At 39.6% G+C, this 18,562-nt stretch overlaps 1 protein-coding gene across 20 annotated transcripts in view; it reads left to right on the top strand.

The window, feature by feature from the left end:
- TENM3 (teneurin transmembrane protein 3) overlaps window positions 1-18,562 on the top strand; it is a 502,889-nt gene that overhangs the window by 472,814 nt on the left and 11,513 nt on the right. For all 20 annotated transcript variants that reach the window (XM_075500260.1, XM_075500278.1, XM_075500277.1 and 17 more), the window contains 3 exons: window positions 9,955-10,130; window positions 10,845-11,080; window positions 17,085-17,381. In XM_075500260.1, the coding sequence (XP_075356375.1) occupies window positions 9,955-10,130; window positions 10,845-11,080; window positions 17,085-17,381 (709 nt within the window). The remainder of the gene's footprint in view (window positions 1-9,954; window positions 10,131-10,844; window positions 11,081-17,084; window positions 17,382-18,562) is intronic.

Here is an 18,562-nt window from a genome sequence, read left to right as displayed (position 1 = left end):
CTTGTGGAGTCTGACTTGGAAATACTGAGATTTGGCTTGTAAAAAGTCTATGGAACTTCTACTGAAATATTTCATTTAGAAAAAAGCAAGTATTTCATTTTATCAGAGAAAAATTATCCCCCTATAGTAGTGTCAAATCAGTTGCACTTTTACATCTTTACATTAAGACATTCACAATTCAGTTTTCATAATTAATATTTCTATACCATTTCCTGTAACATTTGTGGGGTTTTATTTTCCTATAACATTTGTGTTTCTATTTGTGTTCCTTTTTTCTATCACATTTATGTTTCAGTAATATGAAAATCTAAAAATGCCTAGTCTTCTTTTGTCTTGCAATTTTGGGGCTTTCATTCTAATTTGATTCGGTCTTCTTACAAATACCAGAGCTTTGTACAAAATAGTAATCTGGATTTATTATCACCTCTAAAGAGCATTCTCTGAATGTCCTTGGTATCATAGTGCTTTTTGGATATTTTTATCCTTTTACTGTCAACAGCCTTCTATACCTTCTGCTTTTATTGCTGCTGCTTCTTGCTTCATCAGTCTAAAACGTAGTGGCTATAAAGTAATTAACCTTACTCATTAAAACAGTTTTGTTCAGCCAATTTTCATATTCTTGCATTGACTTTTGTGGCATCACATGAGCCCTTGATTGCAAACCATGGCTTACAAGTGCAATGTCTTTAATCTTCCCATATTATAGTTGCTCAAGCGACAAAAGACATACTCTCTTCATTCTTAACCGTCTCTGAACTGCCTTTTTGGGAATATTTTTGAGATATCCAGTCCGTTCCTAAGTGCCTCTTTATCCACATTGCCTGTCTCAATCCAGCATGCAATACATATATTTCTCTCCTAAAGCACATTTCAGGGACTAGCTGGTTCTCTGTTAGTCAAGATTTGGTGCTTCTCCTCCTCTCAGCATAGCACGAATTGAAACTCTAGTAGGCATAACCCTCTCTCAACTATTTCATGTAGACCCGTGGAGGCAAGGCTGGCCAAAAGGCGATTAAAACACTTTCCTCTATTCAAGCAAGATAAGTATTCCCCCTACCCAAAGAGAACTTGTAGGGAAAAATATCGAGCTGACATGTTTGATTTGTGAATGGGCACAAGCTGAAGAATGACATGGTTTTTTAAACCTTCCCTTAGATACATCAATACTACACAAATACATAACCACATTTCATGCAACGTGCAATTTCTGAGAGGAGCTTAGTGACAGTTGTGCTTGCTGACCATACTTACCATGTTTCTTCTTTAGAGACATCGTTAAATACATTTTTTAAATTTCTAACTTCCTTTTACTAAGAATAGAAGTTGTGATCTCACAATTTTCTAAACTGAAACTGTAACTCAACTTTACAGTAGATTTCATAATTAGAATACAACATGCTGTTATATACTTTAGCCCTGTAAGACTTGTGCTGACAGTGGAGCACACAAACTTGCTGTTTCAGATTCATCCTACTTAATAACAAAGCAGCCGTGTTAAAAATAATCCATTAATAGATACCATTAGATATCAATGTGAAATTTTTTAGAGAACTGTAGTGTGTCCCCTAATTGCTCTGATACCAGTAGTATATCTTGTCTAATAGAGAGACGAGATATACTACTGGTATATTTACCCATCTCTTCATTCTTGAATGTTTACTGTTCCTTGTCCTTAGAACTAGGTTAAGTAATAAAAGCAGAACTGAGAAACCATTGAATAGGTAATAATATCAAAACAGCAATGCTGAAGACACATGTCAACATTATTACATCTTACATGTATGAGAAAGGAAGAAGTGCTTTGATTTCTGTCAAGAAAATCAGCATGTGATGTCTCTGTGGTTTTGGAAAGCACTTAGCAGTAAGGATAGTTCAGCAAAAAAATAGTATTGTTCCTATTAATGACATGAATGTCCTGCATTGTCAATCCAGTCAGTTCTGATCGGGCTCCTGAAAGTATCTGTTTCACTTCTGGCTTTATCAGGGACTTAATAATACAATTTGTTGAGTTATTGACATGTTAATATTCTTGTCCCATGTTCATCTTCTTTGTCAAACAGGAGTCAGGGAGGCTGTAGCCAAGCTAGCTCACTCTCCTTTACACTCACGTCACGGAGGACCTGGTGTGGTGAGGGTGGCAGGGCAGCTCCAGACTGCACGTGAAAAGGCAGCGCTCTATTTCCAGTCATGCTGTATTCGAACACACAGTCCTCATTTTCAAGCCTCATCAAGAGAGTTGGTCTTCCTTGATGTCCCCAGTGAGGCCAGACTGATCAGCTCTTTAGGGAGCCTACAAGGCACATGCAGTTGAAAGTCCTACCTAAGTTCCTCCAAAGAGGGGAGTCTGTCACTTCCGGAGCCTGCATGGGTTGGGTGTGACTCGTGCTCCGAAGGAATAAGAATGTTATTCTAAATTAACCGCAGAACCTGAATCTAGCAGTATTTCTTTACCATCTTGGTATTTCACTGTCCTAAAAGAAAAAAAAAATACACCCATATAATTTTGCTTTCCTTTTGCTAAATTTGCTTTTCAACCATAATACAATTTAATAAGTTCATTATGTCTACTTTTTGTGACCCTGTAAAAACACCCTCATAGAGTTTTTAGATTTCAAGATGGAAAAAAAAAAAAAATAAGGGGAAAAAAGCAACATTACAGCTTATTCTGTGAACAAAATGCCTGGCCAAACAGACCAGCCTTACGTCCTTTTTTCACTAAAGGCCTATGCACTCAGCTCTGATAGTGTAAGCAGACCTTACAGCAAGGGACAATCTGTCATACAAAGTATATATACACCAACATTTCTTTTATTTGAAAGGCCATAGTCTGGTATTTATATCGACAAGGCACACAGTTTATTTGTACAGTAATAGATGAGCTAAGGGGGGGGGGGGAGGAGGGGGGCAGGGAAGTGACACAGAAACAAGCCAGCAGCCTCAGGGAGCCCTGAGATTAAAGACACGGCGCGGGAAGCTGCTGCGGGGCAGGAGCTCGCTCTGCACACCCCAGAAAAAAACAGAGTCCGGCCCCTGCGGACCCCGCGGGGCTCGGGAGCAATGAATTCCCATTAGAGGGAAGTTGGAAAGCGGGGGATGAATGTGGAGGTCCTGTAGATAAAAGCCTGGCTACTGTAATTGAGTCTCATCTTCGTAAGGACAAGCCCCCTTCAATCAGTCTTGAATTGGCTGCACTCAGGTCAAAAGGGTATGCACTGCTGAGGAGCAGCCCCAGGCCTGGGAAGCTGCTCCATCCCTAGATAACACCTCTCATTTAAGCCACGCCACCTCCATCCCACTGCTCCCAGTGCGCTCCTCCCCCTTGCACGTACACCAGAGTTGTTCTTCCAGCTTTTCAGAAAGCACCATCATCATTAACGCTATTTATTTGTGCAGGTTCTTGTGCATGTAAGCTGCGTGTCAGAAATGCAAGTTATGAAAGAATTCTTGTTTTTGTGAATCCTTACGAGAATACACATGGGAGGTACTTATCGCAGCAAACAGCACAAGTGTGGGAGGATTGCAACACTGTACAACAATGAGTGAAAAGTTTGGCAGTCTTCTGGCAAAAAGTAAAGAAGCGGCCCTGGCTTGATAAATTCACGTATTGCTTCTTTCACTGCAAAGCACCGCTCCCCCCAGATACTTGTCTCTGGAAGTCATTTTGGATTAGGCGGTGAAGGTGGTCAATCTTACTGCAGCGCAAGCACTGAACTTGCGCTTGTTTGCCTGGTTGTGCAATGAAGTAGAAAATGAGCATCAAAAGCTTCTCTGTATGGAAGTGAGCGAGCTATCACAAGGGAAGGTGTTGATTCATTTCTTTGAGCTCCCTTTCCAACAGACACATCTCCTGCAGTGATTTTTGTTTCGAGTGTGCCTCTTGTTTTGCAGATGAGTTATGGCTGTCAAGAATGGCCTATTTAGGTGAATTGTTCACATGTCTGGTGTGCTGAATGCCAGTTTACGAAAAAAGACCAAAAACTATCCTTTTAACGTTATGACAAAATAGACACACACAAAAAAGGCCTCAAAAGCTGCAGTTATAACAGGAGAAGGTGAAAAGAGAAATTGTCAATCACTTTCCAGCTGAGGAAATTTCTTCATTAAACCTGGGCTGAAAAATTCGTCCTGATCATGTTGCTAAGTTAAAAGACCATTACCTGAATTATTTAACCAGCTGTGCAAACAGTTGCATAAGACTTTCCCAGATGAAAATGGGATAAAGACTCTTTCTCCATGGAAGGCAGCCATCAGATAAAGGGACAGGAATAGCGGACCAGCTGCTCGAATTTAAGCTTGAGTTCTCTGACACCTTGTTGAGCAGGACAGACAAATCTAGCTGATACTAATATTTTACCGCCCTTCCAGCCTCTGTGGTTTTGTGAGTTTGCATTTTCTGCCCAAATTCCATTACAAAAACAAGTAGGTAGATAAATTCCTGTCTAGAGTTGGACTTTGGGCTGCAGTTTACTTTAGCTCCTTCCTAGAATCACTCCTGGGCCTATTTTCTGTAATTCCTATTCATCCACAGTTTTCTCAGAGCTAGGCACAGCAGACAGGAAAGGGAAAAGGGAAAGGGAAAAGGAGAGGGAGAGGGAAAAGGAAAATGAGTAGAGCAGGAAGGAAAGGGAAAAGAAGGGAAGGAAGCTTTTTTTCATATATTTAAAATTCTGTAAGACTGGAAAGAATATTGAATTTTTTTCTCATGCTTAACAATATTTTAGATAAGAACAAAGGAAAAATGTTACCCTTCTTAGACAATAGTCAAGTTTAAAAAAAAAAAAATCAATCCATTTGTCATAATTTACAAGCCTACTAACATACATCAAATTGTCATTTGTGACATATTTGCTTCCTTTTTGTTAAGCAAAACAAAACAATATTAGCAAGACATACAGCTATCTTATTGCTTATGGTTCCATTTTTAAAAAAATATATCTGTTATATCTCAAAAGGAAGTTATAGCTTAATATTTTGGGTTTCCTGATGTACTGTGAATTCACAAGCAAGATGCTAAACCTTTTAAGAGGTCAAATAAACTGTGTGGAAATAAAGGACTATGATTATTATTATTTCAATTATACAATATTTCAATTAATATTATTTTTAAGAAGCCTGGTTATAAACGAGTAGTTATGGATCCACTGAAGTATGTATTTCAATGAGACTAAGAATAAAAGCCAAAAAAAAGGAGAAATCATTTGTCTATCCATGCATCTGTAGGTTATTTTCACTTTGTTCATTCTTAACAGGGACATTCAGTCATTCTTCAGACAAATAAAAAGCAAAAAAGCAAAAATCAAAATGGGGAAAGCAACTCAGAAATGGAGTAAAGGGGAGAAAAAAAGAAATTCCATGTTGTTGAAGTTAAGAGTCTTTTCCTCTCTTTCAACAACCCACATGATGGTTAAAGATGGTCAGAACTAGAGCTCCCAGTAAGTTGCCGTGCCCTATTTTAAACCAGTGGAGGACAGGAGGGCTCCATACAGGTGATGAAATGATAACGAAAGTGATGGTACATAAACTACGTTTTTGTTTCCTTTTGATCAGCAACATAACTATTTTGTTACTGGTTTAACAACCGCAGTGATACCCTATCAAGGTGACTTAAGGTGGCTTCTCTTTACTGTAGTTTTCCAACTGTGAATTCACTATTTGGCAGGGACTAAACTTGCAGTATGCTATGGGAGGCTGAATACAAGTGAAACAATGTATTTGCAAACCAACACTCTTCAATGTTAAAGACGACAGTCTTCTGTGTAAACATGAACTTAATGGCCTCAAGAAGCTGAAGGAGACATGTCATTGCCAGGTTAGGACACATTTTTCAGTATGTGTCAACTTAGTGACTACCCACCTAAAACAACAGCACACTGCACTTTTGAAAGTCAACTTTGAACCTTCTGTTCTCAGCTGCCAAGAAGCAGCACCTGGTATATAAGGCTTCCCACGAATAGCTTGAAACAAGTAGGGTAGTGTTCCATAAATTTTTTAGCCACTCTTGATAATTCGAGATGCATAGAGGAAATGCCTGATGTGTGTTGAGCGAGAACGTAACAGTACTTTTCATTTCACTGTCAAAATTATACATGTCTGTATTACAAAATGCATTCATGCCTCATTTCTCTATTACAGTATCCCAACTAACAGTATAAACTGTAACCAGTCTTTAAAGAAGTACATAATACACATTTGCGCTGTGTGTCTTGTTAGCTGAAATGTGCAGGAACCGGCGTGCCTTGCTCTTCAACCTGACATGTTTACAATAGCAAAAAAAAAAAAATTACAGAATTTATTTTATTAAAGGACTGTGCTGCAGAGGCCTGTGGAAAAACAGTATCAGTCATAACTTAGCAATTGGCTTTAGCAGCAACCTTTACTATACACTTCATTTCTACAGCTCCCTATTTTATGTTGAAGTAACTTCCAATATAAAACATTAATAACGCTCTGCCAGTTGGGGTTGAGCTAAGTGTGCTCCAAACTAAGATACAATGCACATGAGAAACAAGTCAGAAATAAAGAAAGTAGGGCATTTCCATCTGCGGCAAGGCTTACCAGGAAGTTATCACTGCAAAGTGAAGTGTCCTACATAGACTAGAACAGAAAATGGTCTGGGAAGGAATGTAATTAAAACTAAAGGAGATGAACAATGGAAGAGAGACTTCCAGCAGGTGAAGAGCAAAAGGTCAAGAATCTGGGAAGCTGATAATCATTATCTCTGAGAAATTCTCACCGCAGAAGGGGAAAACTATCTGGCAGTGGCAGATCATCCTAAAGAAGAAAAAGAATTTGATCTAAGGGGAACTTCAGCTAGTGGTGGTGGCAGCTGCCCCTGCTGCTGTCTTCTGTAGTTGTTGACCAAATACGAATTTCGTTACACTAATGCGAATGGAAATGAGTTGATGGGATTAACGCACACGAGGTCACACCCAGTGAGCAAATTTCCGTTTTAGGTTCTTGAAAAGTTTATGTGCGACCTGCTCCTGAGGAACTGAAGAGGTTAGTTGAATGGCTTTGCTGCGGAGCCTGGCATAGGAGGAAGATCAGAGGGCTCCACGGTAGCATGTGTGCCTGAGCTTGTGTTTGGATGAAAAGATCAAAGAGGCTGTGAAATGCCAAATATAGGCACTCACCCTCTAGACTTTAGATCTCACTCCTTCTAGGGCAATTTCAATATTAGAACACTAGGCAGATAAAAGAAATCTCTCAGTCTAAAACTCACAATCTTGGATGAATAAATTCACCTTGGCAGCAGAATGCAAGGATATTTGGATGTAATAAGAAAAATGGCAGAGGAATGCCCAAAGGTATGAGTGATGTTGCTATGCTGAGCACTGATAAGGCTTTCATTGTGGACAAAAAGATATCAAGTATAAAGGAAGTTTAGCATTCGATGTGCTGTGAACAAAATGAAGGACACACATTACAACCCATCATAAAATGGAATATGTAGTAAATTGTAGAAAGACCAATTTCCCTTCTTTCTTTTTGTTCCTGGCTATAAGAGAAATCCTATTCTTACCTTTCACATCTCAGTCACATTTTCTTCTTGCACTAGGACGCCTGAACCAAGCAATCGTGGTTTTTAAGATTCTTTCAGCTTTAAAGTCGTGTTTTTAAGAACATGAATGTGTAGCATGATTTTTTGCTGATCTTTGAACTCTTCCCCACTGTAATAATATTAGCTGCTTATCTCGGGCTCGTGATGTGCTTTCATGTATTTGTGAAAGAAGAGACCAGTTCAGGACCTATAGGCACGGAGTCAAAAAATAATAATGTGAAAGCAAGAATGCATAAAACAAGAATAGCTATGTTGAGCACTGCATACTGCAGTGAAGCCACACACTGTACTGAATACTACTGATGTGTAGCATTTTCCAGCTCAAGTGGTATACTCAGAAATAATGATAATTAATTTCTTACAGATATTGTGGTTCAAAGGGTGAAAAGGTCTTCTTATGGGGAAATCTTACCTTCTCTGGCTTTAGTAAGCATTGTTTGAAATAAAGACCAGTACTTGGCTACTGGAAGCAAAGGACGCAAGTAATTCCCAACAAAATAATTTGATACCATTTTCAAACATAAAGCAGAAAATAGAAAAGGACACTAATTGGACAATATACGTTCCCCTGGAAGTTGAAAAGGGAAGTTGTGCATGAAAAGAAAATAAATTTATGGAACTGAGGAATGAGACTGAAGGTCATGAATAGGCTAGCAGTCACATTCATGCACAAGGAACGTTGGTATGTTTGTTTCGGTTCCCCACATAAATGCAGTATCTCGGCTTGCCAAGTCCAGTATGTGAAAAAGAGCTAAAATTAGGGCTAGAAACACACTGGAAGAAACACCATTATCTTGAAATGTACTTAATGTCAAGAAATAAGTTTCCCCACTTGATTTCCCTGGCTTGCAGTATGGTTTCTGATTTTTAAACATTCTTTTCTTTTTCCTGTTGCTAAGTGAAAGTCTCATATAAACAAAGGAAATCAACTGTGTTAAAAGGATGGAAATGACTGTATGCAAAAAGCTGTCAAATCTACAGAGTAAGCAAACTGGAAAAAAACATTTCTTAACCTAATCCTTTCAGTTGCAGCAATGCTGTGCAGTACTCATGCTGTTCAGAGAAAGTTAGTGTGTTGTGGGTTAAAACTGTTTGGAACTAATTCTCTCAATTTAAGAAAAAGAGTTTCTGTAGCCTCAGTGATATGCTTGGGGCTTTTGGAGGGTTTTTTTTTTGGTTTTCGCGTTTCTTTCCCAGGAGGAGCAATTTTGACGATAATTGTAAGCATGAAGTGTCTAGCGCACTGTGTGGACCTGCAGGGTCATGTTCTAGTTACTTTAAGAGGCTAAAGCTTCCTTCAGCTTCCCACTACACGGTCATGGGAGAGGGATGGAAAAGTCCTGAGAGCAAACAGGTCATCAGTGGGCTGAATCACCCTTCGGTTACCTGTTTCTCTCCGTTGCAGGTACAGGCAGGCTATATTTCTAAATGAGGAGCCTCAGCTGAACACCTAGGCTGATGAATCCAGGCTGTAGTACTGGAAGAGCTATCTTAAAGGCAGTTTTATGACCTGAAGCTCATAATGACTTACCTCTCTATACTGTGACCACAATGCATGTTTGGATATGAGCATGGGTCTCAGGTCTCATAGCAATGGCATTAATAGCTGGAGTATACCTAACACAGCCTAGGAAAAGACACGGTTTAGAAGTCATAGGTCTACTTCAATTACAGAAATTGTATCTACCTATTCATATTAAATGGATATATAGCCCTTGGTTTAGAGAAATTTCAGTGGAGCCAGGAAAAAAAAAAGCATCTCCTGCATGGTTTATGCCACAGTTCTCAAACTATGATCCACAGGCAGTTATATATGCTAGCGGTTCTGATTTCCAGCTACAAACAGCTTAAGTAGATTAAATATTACCCCAGATTCTTTCTCTTAATAATACAAGGGATGTTAAGCACTCAGGAACAGGAGGGCAGGTGGTCTGCATAATTATTGAATAGGAAGGGCCCAAGAGACTCTCTTATTAAGATACCCTTTTTATGAAAAATTTTGAGGATTCCTACAATAATAGCAAAATCTAGTCCAATAATAGGGAGTGAGTACAGAATGCTACGGAATTTAGCACCGATAAATATGCTCCCTTTGAAATGGTGAATTAGATGTGCAGCAGGATCTGGTCACACTTCAAAGAATAATATGCAGAGCTGAAGATCCATCTGTTTGCTCTTGCTATCACCATTGAGGCTCCTGTATGTTAAGCAGTCTTTTGACTACTTCAAAGCACGTTTGAAGTCTTTGCTGCGCCTATCCCATGCACAAAAAGCAAACGTGCCTTAACAATATGAGTAGCTGGTATTTTTGTTCATTTTACTTGTAAATGAAAACAATTTGTTCCTGCTATGTATCATTTCTAGAAGGCTTTTTTTCTGTTTTTTTTTTTTAGCTACGATAGCGAGGGTCGTCTAACAAACGTTACATTCCCAACTGGAGTTGTCACTAACCTTCATGGGGAAATGGAAAGGGCCATTACAGTGGACATTGAGTCATCCAGCAGAGAGGAAGATGTCAGCATCACTTCCAACTTATCATCCATTGATTCTTTCTATACCATGGTTCAAGGTACTGTAAACAAAAGATTTCTCAGCAGATGCTGACCTGAAAACTGTTTTCTTATGGTACAAGCAGCTCCAATCGGATGCGTTAGAGGGAAATTTTAGAGGCATAGTGTTTGGAGGAAGGGGTGATACATACGTGGTTTTATACATATAGAGAAAGAACTGTTCAGGGAAAGAGGGAGTTGCAATGAAAGTAGAATTAAGTATGTTTTCTAACCAAATAGCTTTTGTAAACAGCTATGGGAAACAGTCAGAATACCTAACTTTGCATTAAAAGGGAATCTTGGAAAGGAGAGAGAAATGGATTGAAAGGGAAATAGGTGCAGAAATAGCGTGAAGTGTGATTTTAGCTTTAAAATAGCATGTGACGTCCCAGCAGCCACATCCTTGCAAAAGTCAGTAGTCACAGTATGCTTAGGATTAGGCAAAAAATGCCTAATGAAACAGCAGAAAATGTGTTTTATGCCAGTCCAAAGAATATACTCTGAGGGTGGGATTTTCTTAAGTGTTTAAGCGACTTTGAAGATGGGTCCCAGAGGCATTGGTGCTCTCATGTGATACAGATATTCTTACCAGTCTCACCCTGGGTGTTTATTACCATTGGGTCAGTTATGTGAAGTCAAGATCTTACATACACATATTGTATAAAGTGTGCAGGACAAAAGGCAGACTCTTAACCCGTGTAGGTAACCTGTGCTTCTCTTTTTTGCCTTTTCAGATCAGTTAAGAAATAGCTACCAGATTGGTTATGATGGCTCACTGAGAATCCTGTACGCCAGCGGCCTGGACTCACACTATCAGACAGAGCCGCATGTGTTGGCTGGCACTGCCAACCCTACAGTGGCAAAGAGAAACATGACCCTCCCGGGGGAGAACGGGCAGAACCTGGTGGAGTGGCGATTCCGGAAAGAGCAAGCCCAGGGAAAAGTCAACGTGTTTGGCCGAAAGCTTCGGGTAAGCACACAAGCATGCGTGGTATCTACTGCATTCTCATTAAGTGAGAGGAAATGTAAATACATTCCTGTAGGTATTGCCATCCAACAACCACAGAATATTTACCGCAGACAACCTTACTGTAGAGCTGGAAGTACTTGCCTTTATTACTTCATTTATTGGCTGCTTTTCCTTCCTAATTGCTCTTTTCTGTGGACTTTAAACTGTTGGGTTTAGCCTGGAATGCATTGGAATGAATCGGGATAAAAGACTAATCTTCTGCTTTCTTTCACTGTTTTTGTTTCTGGTACTGAATTCACACACCTGATTTTGAATCTTGTTTTAAATTATTCTACCATAAGTTAGCACAGTCCTAGGATCTTCTTTCTTTTTTATTTTAAATAAAAATTGTACTAATACTTATTTCTGGTAGAAAGGGTTTAACTGTGTGTGCATGTGTATGGCATATTCCTCTAACATATGTCTTTACCATTTTGTTGGCATTTCTTCTTCCTATATAGTGAGTGAAATATAAGTAGGAAGCAAACTATGATTTATGACAGCCATTTGGTAAAGACAACACAGATTAAGCATTTAAAATTGGGTTGGCAGGAGACCATTTCAAGACCACATCAGAGGTCTGACTTACTATTAGAACTGAACTCAGTCCTTTAAAATAAGGCCTAGGCAGTATATCAAGAGAAGGTAAGTAATTTCAGACCACTCAACTTCTAAGAGGTAACATGCCATTTTAAATCTTAAAGTATTTTATATCTTCCTTCGGGACGAGAAAGGAGGGAATGCTGTCATGCACCTTATATTCCTCTCTACCACTTGCTCTGCAAGAAGAATGGATTTTTTCCAAGAAGGAAGAATGATTATGCACAGTAGCTGCTGCTTAAGAACAACATACTTGTACCTAGCTATAGCAGCTGTCTTACATGGCTAAGGAAGAGGAAAAGGAAGCCACGCCTCTGGAGCTCACCCTTGTAGTTCTGGTTCATAGGCATGTCATTATGTAGCACAGTGGGGTAATACACCTGCCAATTCCTTTGTGAAAGAAGCCCAAGAGAAAATGAAAACCATACCAATGGCATTCGGTTTTGGCAGTGAAACAAATTGCCATGAGTCCAGTTCTCAAAAGTGAAGCAAAATGTTGGCATTTAAGTGCAGGGGAGGTAAATGTCGTAGGCAACTTTAACTTGGAAGAGTTAACAGGAAAAAAGGAACAGCAGAGAAGAGGGAAAGATTTAACAAGGTGAAGAGGAAAGTGGGAGATTATAGATTAGGATAAAATAGTAGTAATTAAAAGTGTATATACAAATGGGAGAAGTGGGGCAGGTGGAGAATATGGGCTAATAAGAGAAATATGCCTCAAAAATAAAAGAAACTTGTCAGCAAAGAAAAAAAAAGGAAGGTTTTTTGAAATTGATTTACATGGGAAGATATTACAGAAATGTCGCTCGGGGGTGGGTGGGGGGATGTAGGAAAGTAGAGGAAGAAAACAACAGAAAGAAGAACGGGAATAACTTAGGGAGCTCATCATTTCCATCAACAGATATGTCAGTAACATTTTGCTGCAAAGAAGACAAATGTAGACAAAAACCAGTGACAAAATGTATTGCCAGTAAATGCAGTCGTATATATGACACTTTCACTGCTTATGTATATGCAGTATCTAACATTACAAAGTACACCCTCAGGTACTCTCTTGGTTTTCTATCTTGTATTAGTTCTACCCAGTACTAGCTGTCTTCATAAAGAAATTAATTAGGAATTATGTCACCCTCCCTTAACTAAACAGTCCTCTGTCAATCTTACTTTTGTTCAGACTTGTTTTGTATTTGTTCAATAAGCTAGGTTTGTCACTGGACCTGCACGTTTGGCCTGTAGGCTGGCCTTTGGCAGAGCTCCTGACAGTCCTCTACATGAAAGAACGTTTTTAGGGCATTTGTATTGAGGCCAGGCAGACCCTCACTCACAAGCGTCTCAAATAAAGGAACTGGTGTGAGCTCTGTCTGAAGGGGTGCACCCAGAGTAGACAGGTAACATTGACGAGGGAGCTCACAGCAAGAGTTTTCTCTGCCTCCTCCTGAGACTTGACATGCTCCAAGCTCTGCAGAGGTCCCCGATTTTCACATTACCTTTTGAATCTCTCTGTAAGGCACAGCGATATATTCCTACTCCTAATAGGGGAATCACAGTCAGATTTCATGCTTCTCATTGGAAAGAAAAACAGGAGCTACAGGAGAGCAGGATAGATGGACACCTAAATTACTGAAACGTAGCAGGACAGCAGGTAGAGACTGTCAAGAGACTCAGTTTTGTGTCGTTAAGTGTTTCTTCATTGCAAATTTCCTGAATTACTATTTTGTATTGGGTTTGTATGGCAAGGTTTTGGTAGCGGGGGGGCTACAGGGGTGGCTTCTGTCAGAAGCTGCTAGAAGCTTCCCCTATGTCCAACAGAGCCTATGGCAGCCAATGGCAGCCAGCTGGCCAAGGCCAAACCCATCAGCGATGGTGGCAGTGCCTCTGGGATAGCATATTTAAGAAGGGGGGGAAAAGTTGCTGTGCAACAGCAATTGCAGCCGGAGAGAGGAGTGAGAATATGTGAGAGAAACAGCCCTGCAGACACCAAGGTCAGTGAAGAAGGAGGGGGAGGAGGTGCTGCAGGAGCCGGAGCAGAGATGCAGCCCATGGTGCAGAGATGCAGCCTGTGGTGAAGACCATGGTGAGGCAGGCTGTGCCCCTGCAGCCCATGGAGGTTAATGGTGGAGCAGATATCCACCTGCAGCCCATGGAGGTTAATGGTGGAGCAGATATCCATCTGCAGCCTGTGGAGGACCCCACGCTGGAGCAGGTGGATGCTCAAAGGAGGCTGTGACCCTGTGGGAAGCCCACGCTGGAGCAGGCTCCTGGCAGGATCCGTGGAGAGAGGACTGTTTCCCGTGGGAGGGACCCCACGCTGGAGCAGGGGAAGAGTGTGAGGAGTCCTCCCATGAGGAGGAAGGAGCAGCAGAGACAACATGTGAGGAACTGACCGCAACCCCTGTTCCCTGTCGCCCTGTGCCACTGGGGGGAGGAGGTAGAGAATTCAGGAGTGAAGTTGAGCCCGGGAAGAAGGGAGGAGTGGGTGGGGGGTGTTTTAAGGTTTAGTTTTTATTTCTCATTATCCTACTCTAATTTGATTGGCAATAAATTCAATTAATTTTCCTCAAGTCGAGTCTGTTTTGCCCCTGATGGTAATTGGTGAGTGATCTCTCCCCGCCCTTATCTTGACCCACGAGCCTTTCATTGTATTTTCTCTCCCCTGTCCAGCTGAGGAGGGGAGTGGTAGAGCGGCTTTGGTGGGCACCTGGCATCCAGCCAGGGTCAACCCACCGCATATTTTTATCATAATGAAACCCAGAGGTTTCAAATATATTTGGAGTGTGACTGTCTTAGGCACAAAAAAACGTTCAAGTTTTGCTGTAAAAGCGTTTTGGTAGCAGAGCCATTGTTAAGAAACGCTTCAGTTGAAGGCAGTACTTTAGCTGACATATGTTATTCCAGCCCCATACTGTCCAATTTGTCCAAAACTGGTTGTTATTATAATTGCTATCTGTATTACGAGATTATGCAAGCACAGCCAAAAATTTCACCAAAAGCTCACGTCTGAAAGCAAGTGCTCTGTCAGCAGAATCTGGAAGCATGAATCTGGCTGGAGAAAGAGGCATTTCCTTTCTTTCCCCTCGTATCCTGCCCTTACACAGACCAGACAGATGGAAAGTGAGAAGGCAAGGGATGTTATTATCCCATTTAGCAGATAAGGCAGTGAGACAGCCAGATTAAGTACTTTGCTGCAATTTACACCGGAAGGATGTGCTTAGCCAAGAAATTAACCACTATTGCTTGGACATCTGCCTTAACCATAAAAACCACCCTCCCCTCTTTGCCAATTCAGAAATCAGAAGTGCCCATTCTCACTTCAGTGTCTAAGCCCGAGAGGTAGATGAGAAAATTAATAAAAATCATAATTAAATGTAAAATAAGGAAGGGAAGATTGAGAGAAAGGGAGGGGGGAAAAAAAAGCAGAGAAGCAAAACAGGCAGGGAGATGCAGAGATGAGTGCAGGCATGTGTGGGAGAGGCTGGGAAATGAAAGCCAGAGGTAAACAAGATTTAAGAGTGAATTTAGGCAAATGATCGAATATTAAAGGTTGGAAAATTTAAGCAAAAGCTACCTGAAAATGAAAAAGTAAAAAAAAAAGACAAAAAGGAAGTGAATGGGAATGCTTCGTAGTTAAGTTTAACCTACTTTTAGAATCAGTCTTGTGGTGTTAATTTTTCAAAGTATATAACATTTGATGGCTCATTAAATATACGAAGTAGCTATTCTGCATCTGCTAGACTTTGTGTTCCTTATTTAGAAGATTTACATGAAAACATGATCTTTGTTCTGAAATTGATAGTGCAGATTGTTCTCATGCCAGTGGTTTCATACTGAAAAAGAGAAAGATAATATAGATAGATGGACAGACAGACAGACCGATATAAGCAAAACTGAGCATTTGTAGGATTTTTTTTCATATTTGCCTATGACCCATCACCACCACTTTAATACTTTTTATGCCAATAATAAAGGACCTAATTAATATTGATCTTTTAGAAGCTTATCAGCCTCAGGATATAAGTACCAACATCCATGATATATGGATTTTTGAACATGCAGCCCTGAAAAATGCAAAGATCCTCCAGTAATTTCTTTGGTCAGGATATTTATTTTCTTGTTCTTTTCTGAATGTCATTTAGCTATCTTTCTTCACCTCTTTGCAACATATGCCTCAAGTACTTGAAAAGGAATGTTAAAAACAATCTTAATACACATAACTATTTGTCCCCTACTTCCCATATGTTAGCAAAATACAGTGTTGAAAAATCTTAGTTATCAGTGTTTCACCCTCACCTGGAATAACTTTAAAAGGAGACAACAGATACAGAAATGGTTTACAGGTGAACAAAGAAATCCTGGAGGCCTGTTTGAGAACACTAAAAAACAGTTCAGTGCAGAGGGGGAACGGAGAATTGCAAAGATACCAATGTGGGAAAAGAAAACCAGACATTTTCCTTTCATAAATACAAAAATGAGAGCTGACTCAATGAAACTGAAAGTTAGGATATTTAGAACACTAAAGGCAGCGGGGGGGGGAGCTTCAATGAAAAAGTATAGAAATCACTATCCACCACTATAGTTTACATATATAAATAATACGATTTTCAACACAAATGTATCTAGGCTAAGGCTTTAATTTCAAATTAAAACAGTTATAAACTTCAAAGCAATTATAACTGTTTTTCAGTGGTTCAGTAGCCTTCCAGTCATTTATGGCTTTAAGTAAGTGGTCGGTTAACTAGGCAAAAGACATAATCCTCTACTAAGGATTTCAACCTCATAAACGTATTGCAGCTGTGCATGGTATACTGAGTTAAACTTCCATTTGATCCGGAAAGGGAAAGCCTATGTTCTAAACACCGTTCAATCTTAATTTGAAGATCTAACATGCTTCTGAAGATCTTAATTTTGTATTTACCGTTTTGAAAAATACTTGCTGTGGAGGATTAGGATTCAGTTCTTTCTTAGCGTGATTGTTATGAACTGGCCAAGCAGTTGCTGGGAATATGTTTTGACAATAATTTGCAGATATACTTTGGACTGCCTACAAAAGAAGTAGTTTGTTCGCTGAAATGGCCCCATTTATTACAGAAGTTTTCAGGGCACATCTTTCAGTATTTTCTTAACAGTTGACTAAGCATCAAGAAAGAACACATTGCAACAAATTCTGGGCCATCTCTTCATATAATGAGACCTTCTAAAGTAGATGCTAATGTAGTGCCCTACATTTATACCAAGAAGTTGCTAAAATAATTTACACACACAGCAAATCAATCACTGTAAATGGTATTTAAAGAATAGCTAGCTTTGTGGAAATAAGTGGCTAAGGTTTGAACAGCATGATTTATTGTGTCATTTTGTTTGCTTTAAAAAGGTGAATGGCAGAAACCTCCTTTCAGTTGACTTTGATCGAACAACAAAGACAGAAAAGATCTACGATGACCACCGTAAATTTCTGCTGAGGATTGCCTACGACACGTCAGGGCACCCCACCCTGTGGCTACCGAGCAGCAAGCTGATGGCTGTCAATGTTACCTATTCATCCACAGGTCAAATAGGCAGCATACAGCGAGGGACGACTAGTGAAAAAATTGAGTATGATGGACAGGGAAGGATAGTGTCTAGAGTGTTTGCTGATGGGAAAACTTGGAGTTACACATATTTGGAAAAGGTAAAGAACACTCAGGTTTTTAAAAATGCTTTGAATGTGCTGAAGTTCTGCAGCATCTGACTGCTGCATACAAAGCAAAAACAAGTAGTAGAAGCACATTTCAATTATTCTAAGTATCAACATGTGATTCCTAGGGGACTGTTTGATACAATAGATATGTAATCACGCTGTAGCTAATTGCTAGGAATTGATGTCTTTTTAAATTATTTAGGCCACTGACTAACAAGAAGCATCTGTATTTACCTTCTATCTTAACACAAAATAAGGTACAGGGACTAGATCTCTGCAGCATAATTCAGTTGAAAATAATTTGTTTGTAAATTCTTCACTGTTGGTTTTTTTCACTACCAAGAAAAGCTCTTGTTTCTAAGTAGTTACAGCTGTCTATTTGTACTTGCTATATGTTGTAGCATCAAAATAAATGATAGGCAAAAGATTGGGAATCTTCATTATATACAATGATTGCTGAATGATAGCTCTCCCTCTAGAAATATCTGTGAAAATCCCCCTTGTGAGATCTCATGCCTGCTATGCAAAAAGAGAATCCATTTCTTTCTGGGGTTTAAATATTGAAGCTGTTGCTCAGGAAATACTGTTTACTAGTCATTGCAGACATAATTTAATCAAGACCTATGATACATAATAGCCACGCATCAGAAAAATGTCAGAATAATTCCGAGTAGCTCCTTTTAATATAAAAAATCAAACAATTGTTTTGCCTATGTCTTAAAAGCTTACAGAACAAGAACACAGTATTCAGGGATCTCAGGCTATTCAAATGCTTCAAAATCATCTCTAATTGTAGGGAAGAAATTTTATCTCCCATATGTTGTTCTCCTCGTGAGTTAATGGCTCTAAGACAGTTTTACTTCTTCCCATATTAAACATGACTTATCTGAATCCATTGACAATCTGCTGTTTAGCTGTGAGTGCTTGATAAAAGAGTGATACAGTCATAACAAGTAGCAAATTATGAATGTGGAACTACTAATTACAGAACCCCTTACAATTAAGCATCCAAGTAAATTAGGCAGGGAGATGTTAACAACATGTAAGGTCAAGGATAACTCAATTAAAGAGGAGATAATTTTCTCAAGTGGGAATGTCACATTTTTGTGAAGAAATAGTATCAGTATATGGGGGGGTGGTACTCCCCATTTGTCACATGGTAAAAATCTGTT

The sequence above is a fragment of the Mycteria americana genome, chromosome 4 (genome assembly GCF_035582795.1).
Source record: "Mycteria americana isolate JAX WOST 10 ecotype Jacksonville Zoo and Gardens chromosome 4, USCA_MyAme_1.0, whole genome shotgun sequence".
Classification (NCBI taxonomy): Eukaryota; Metazoa; Chordata; class Aves; order Ciconiiformes; family Ciconiidae; genus Mycteria; species Mycteria americana.
This window is presented reverse-complemented; position numbering and strand designations above follow the sequence as displayed.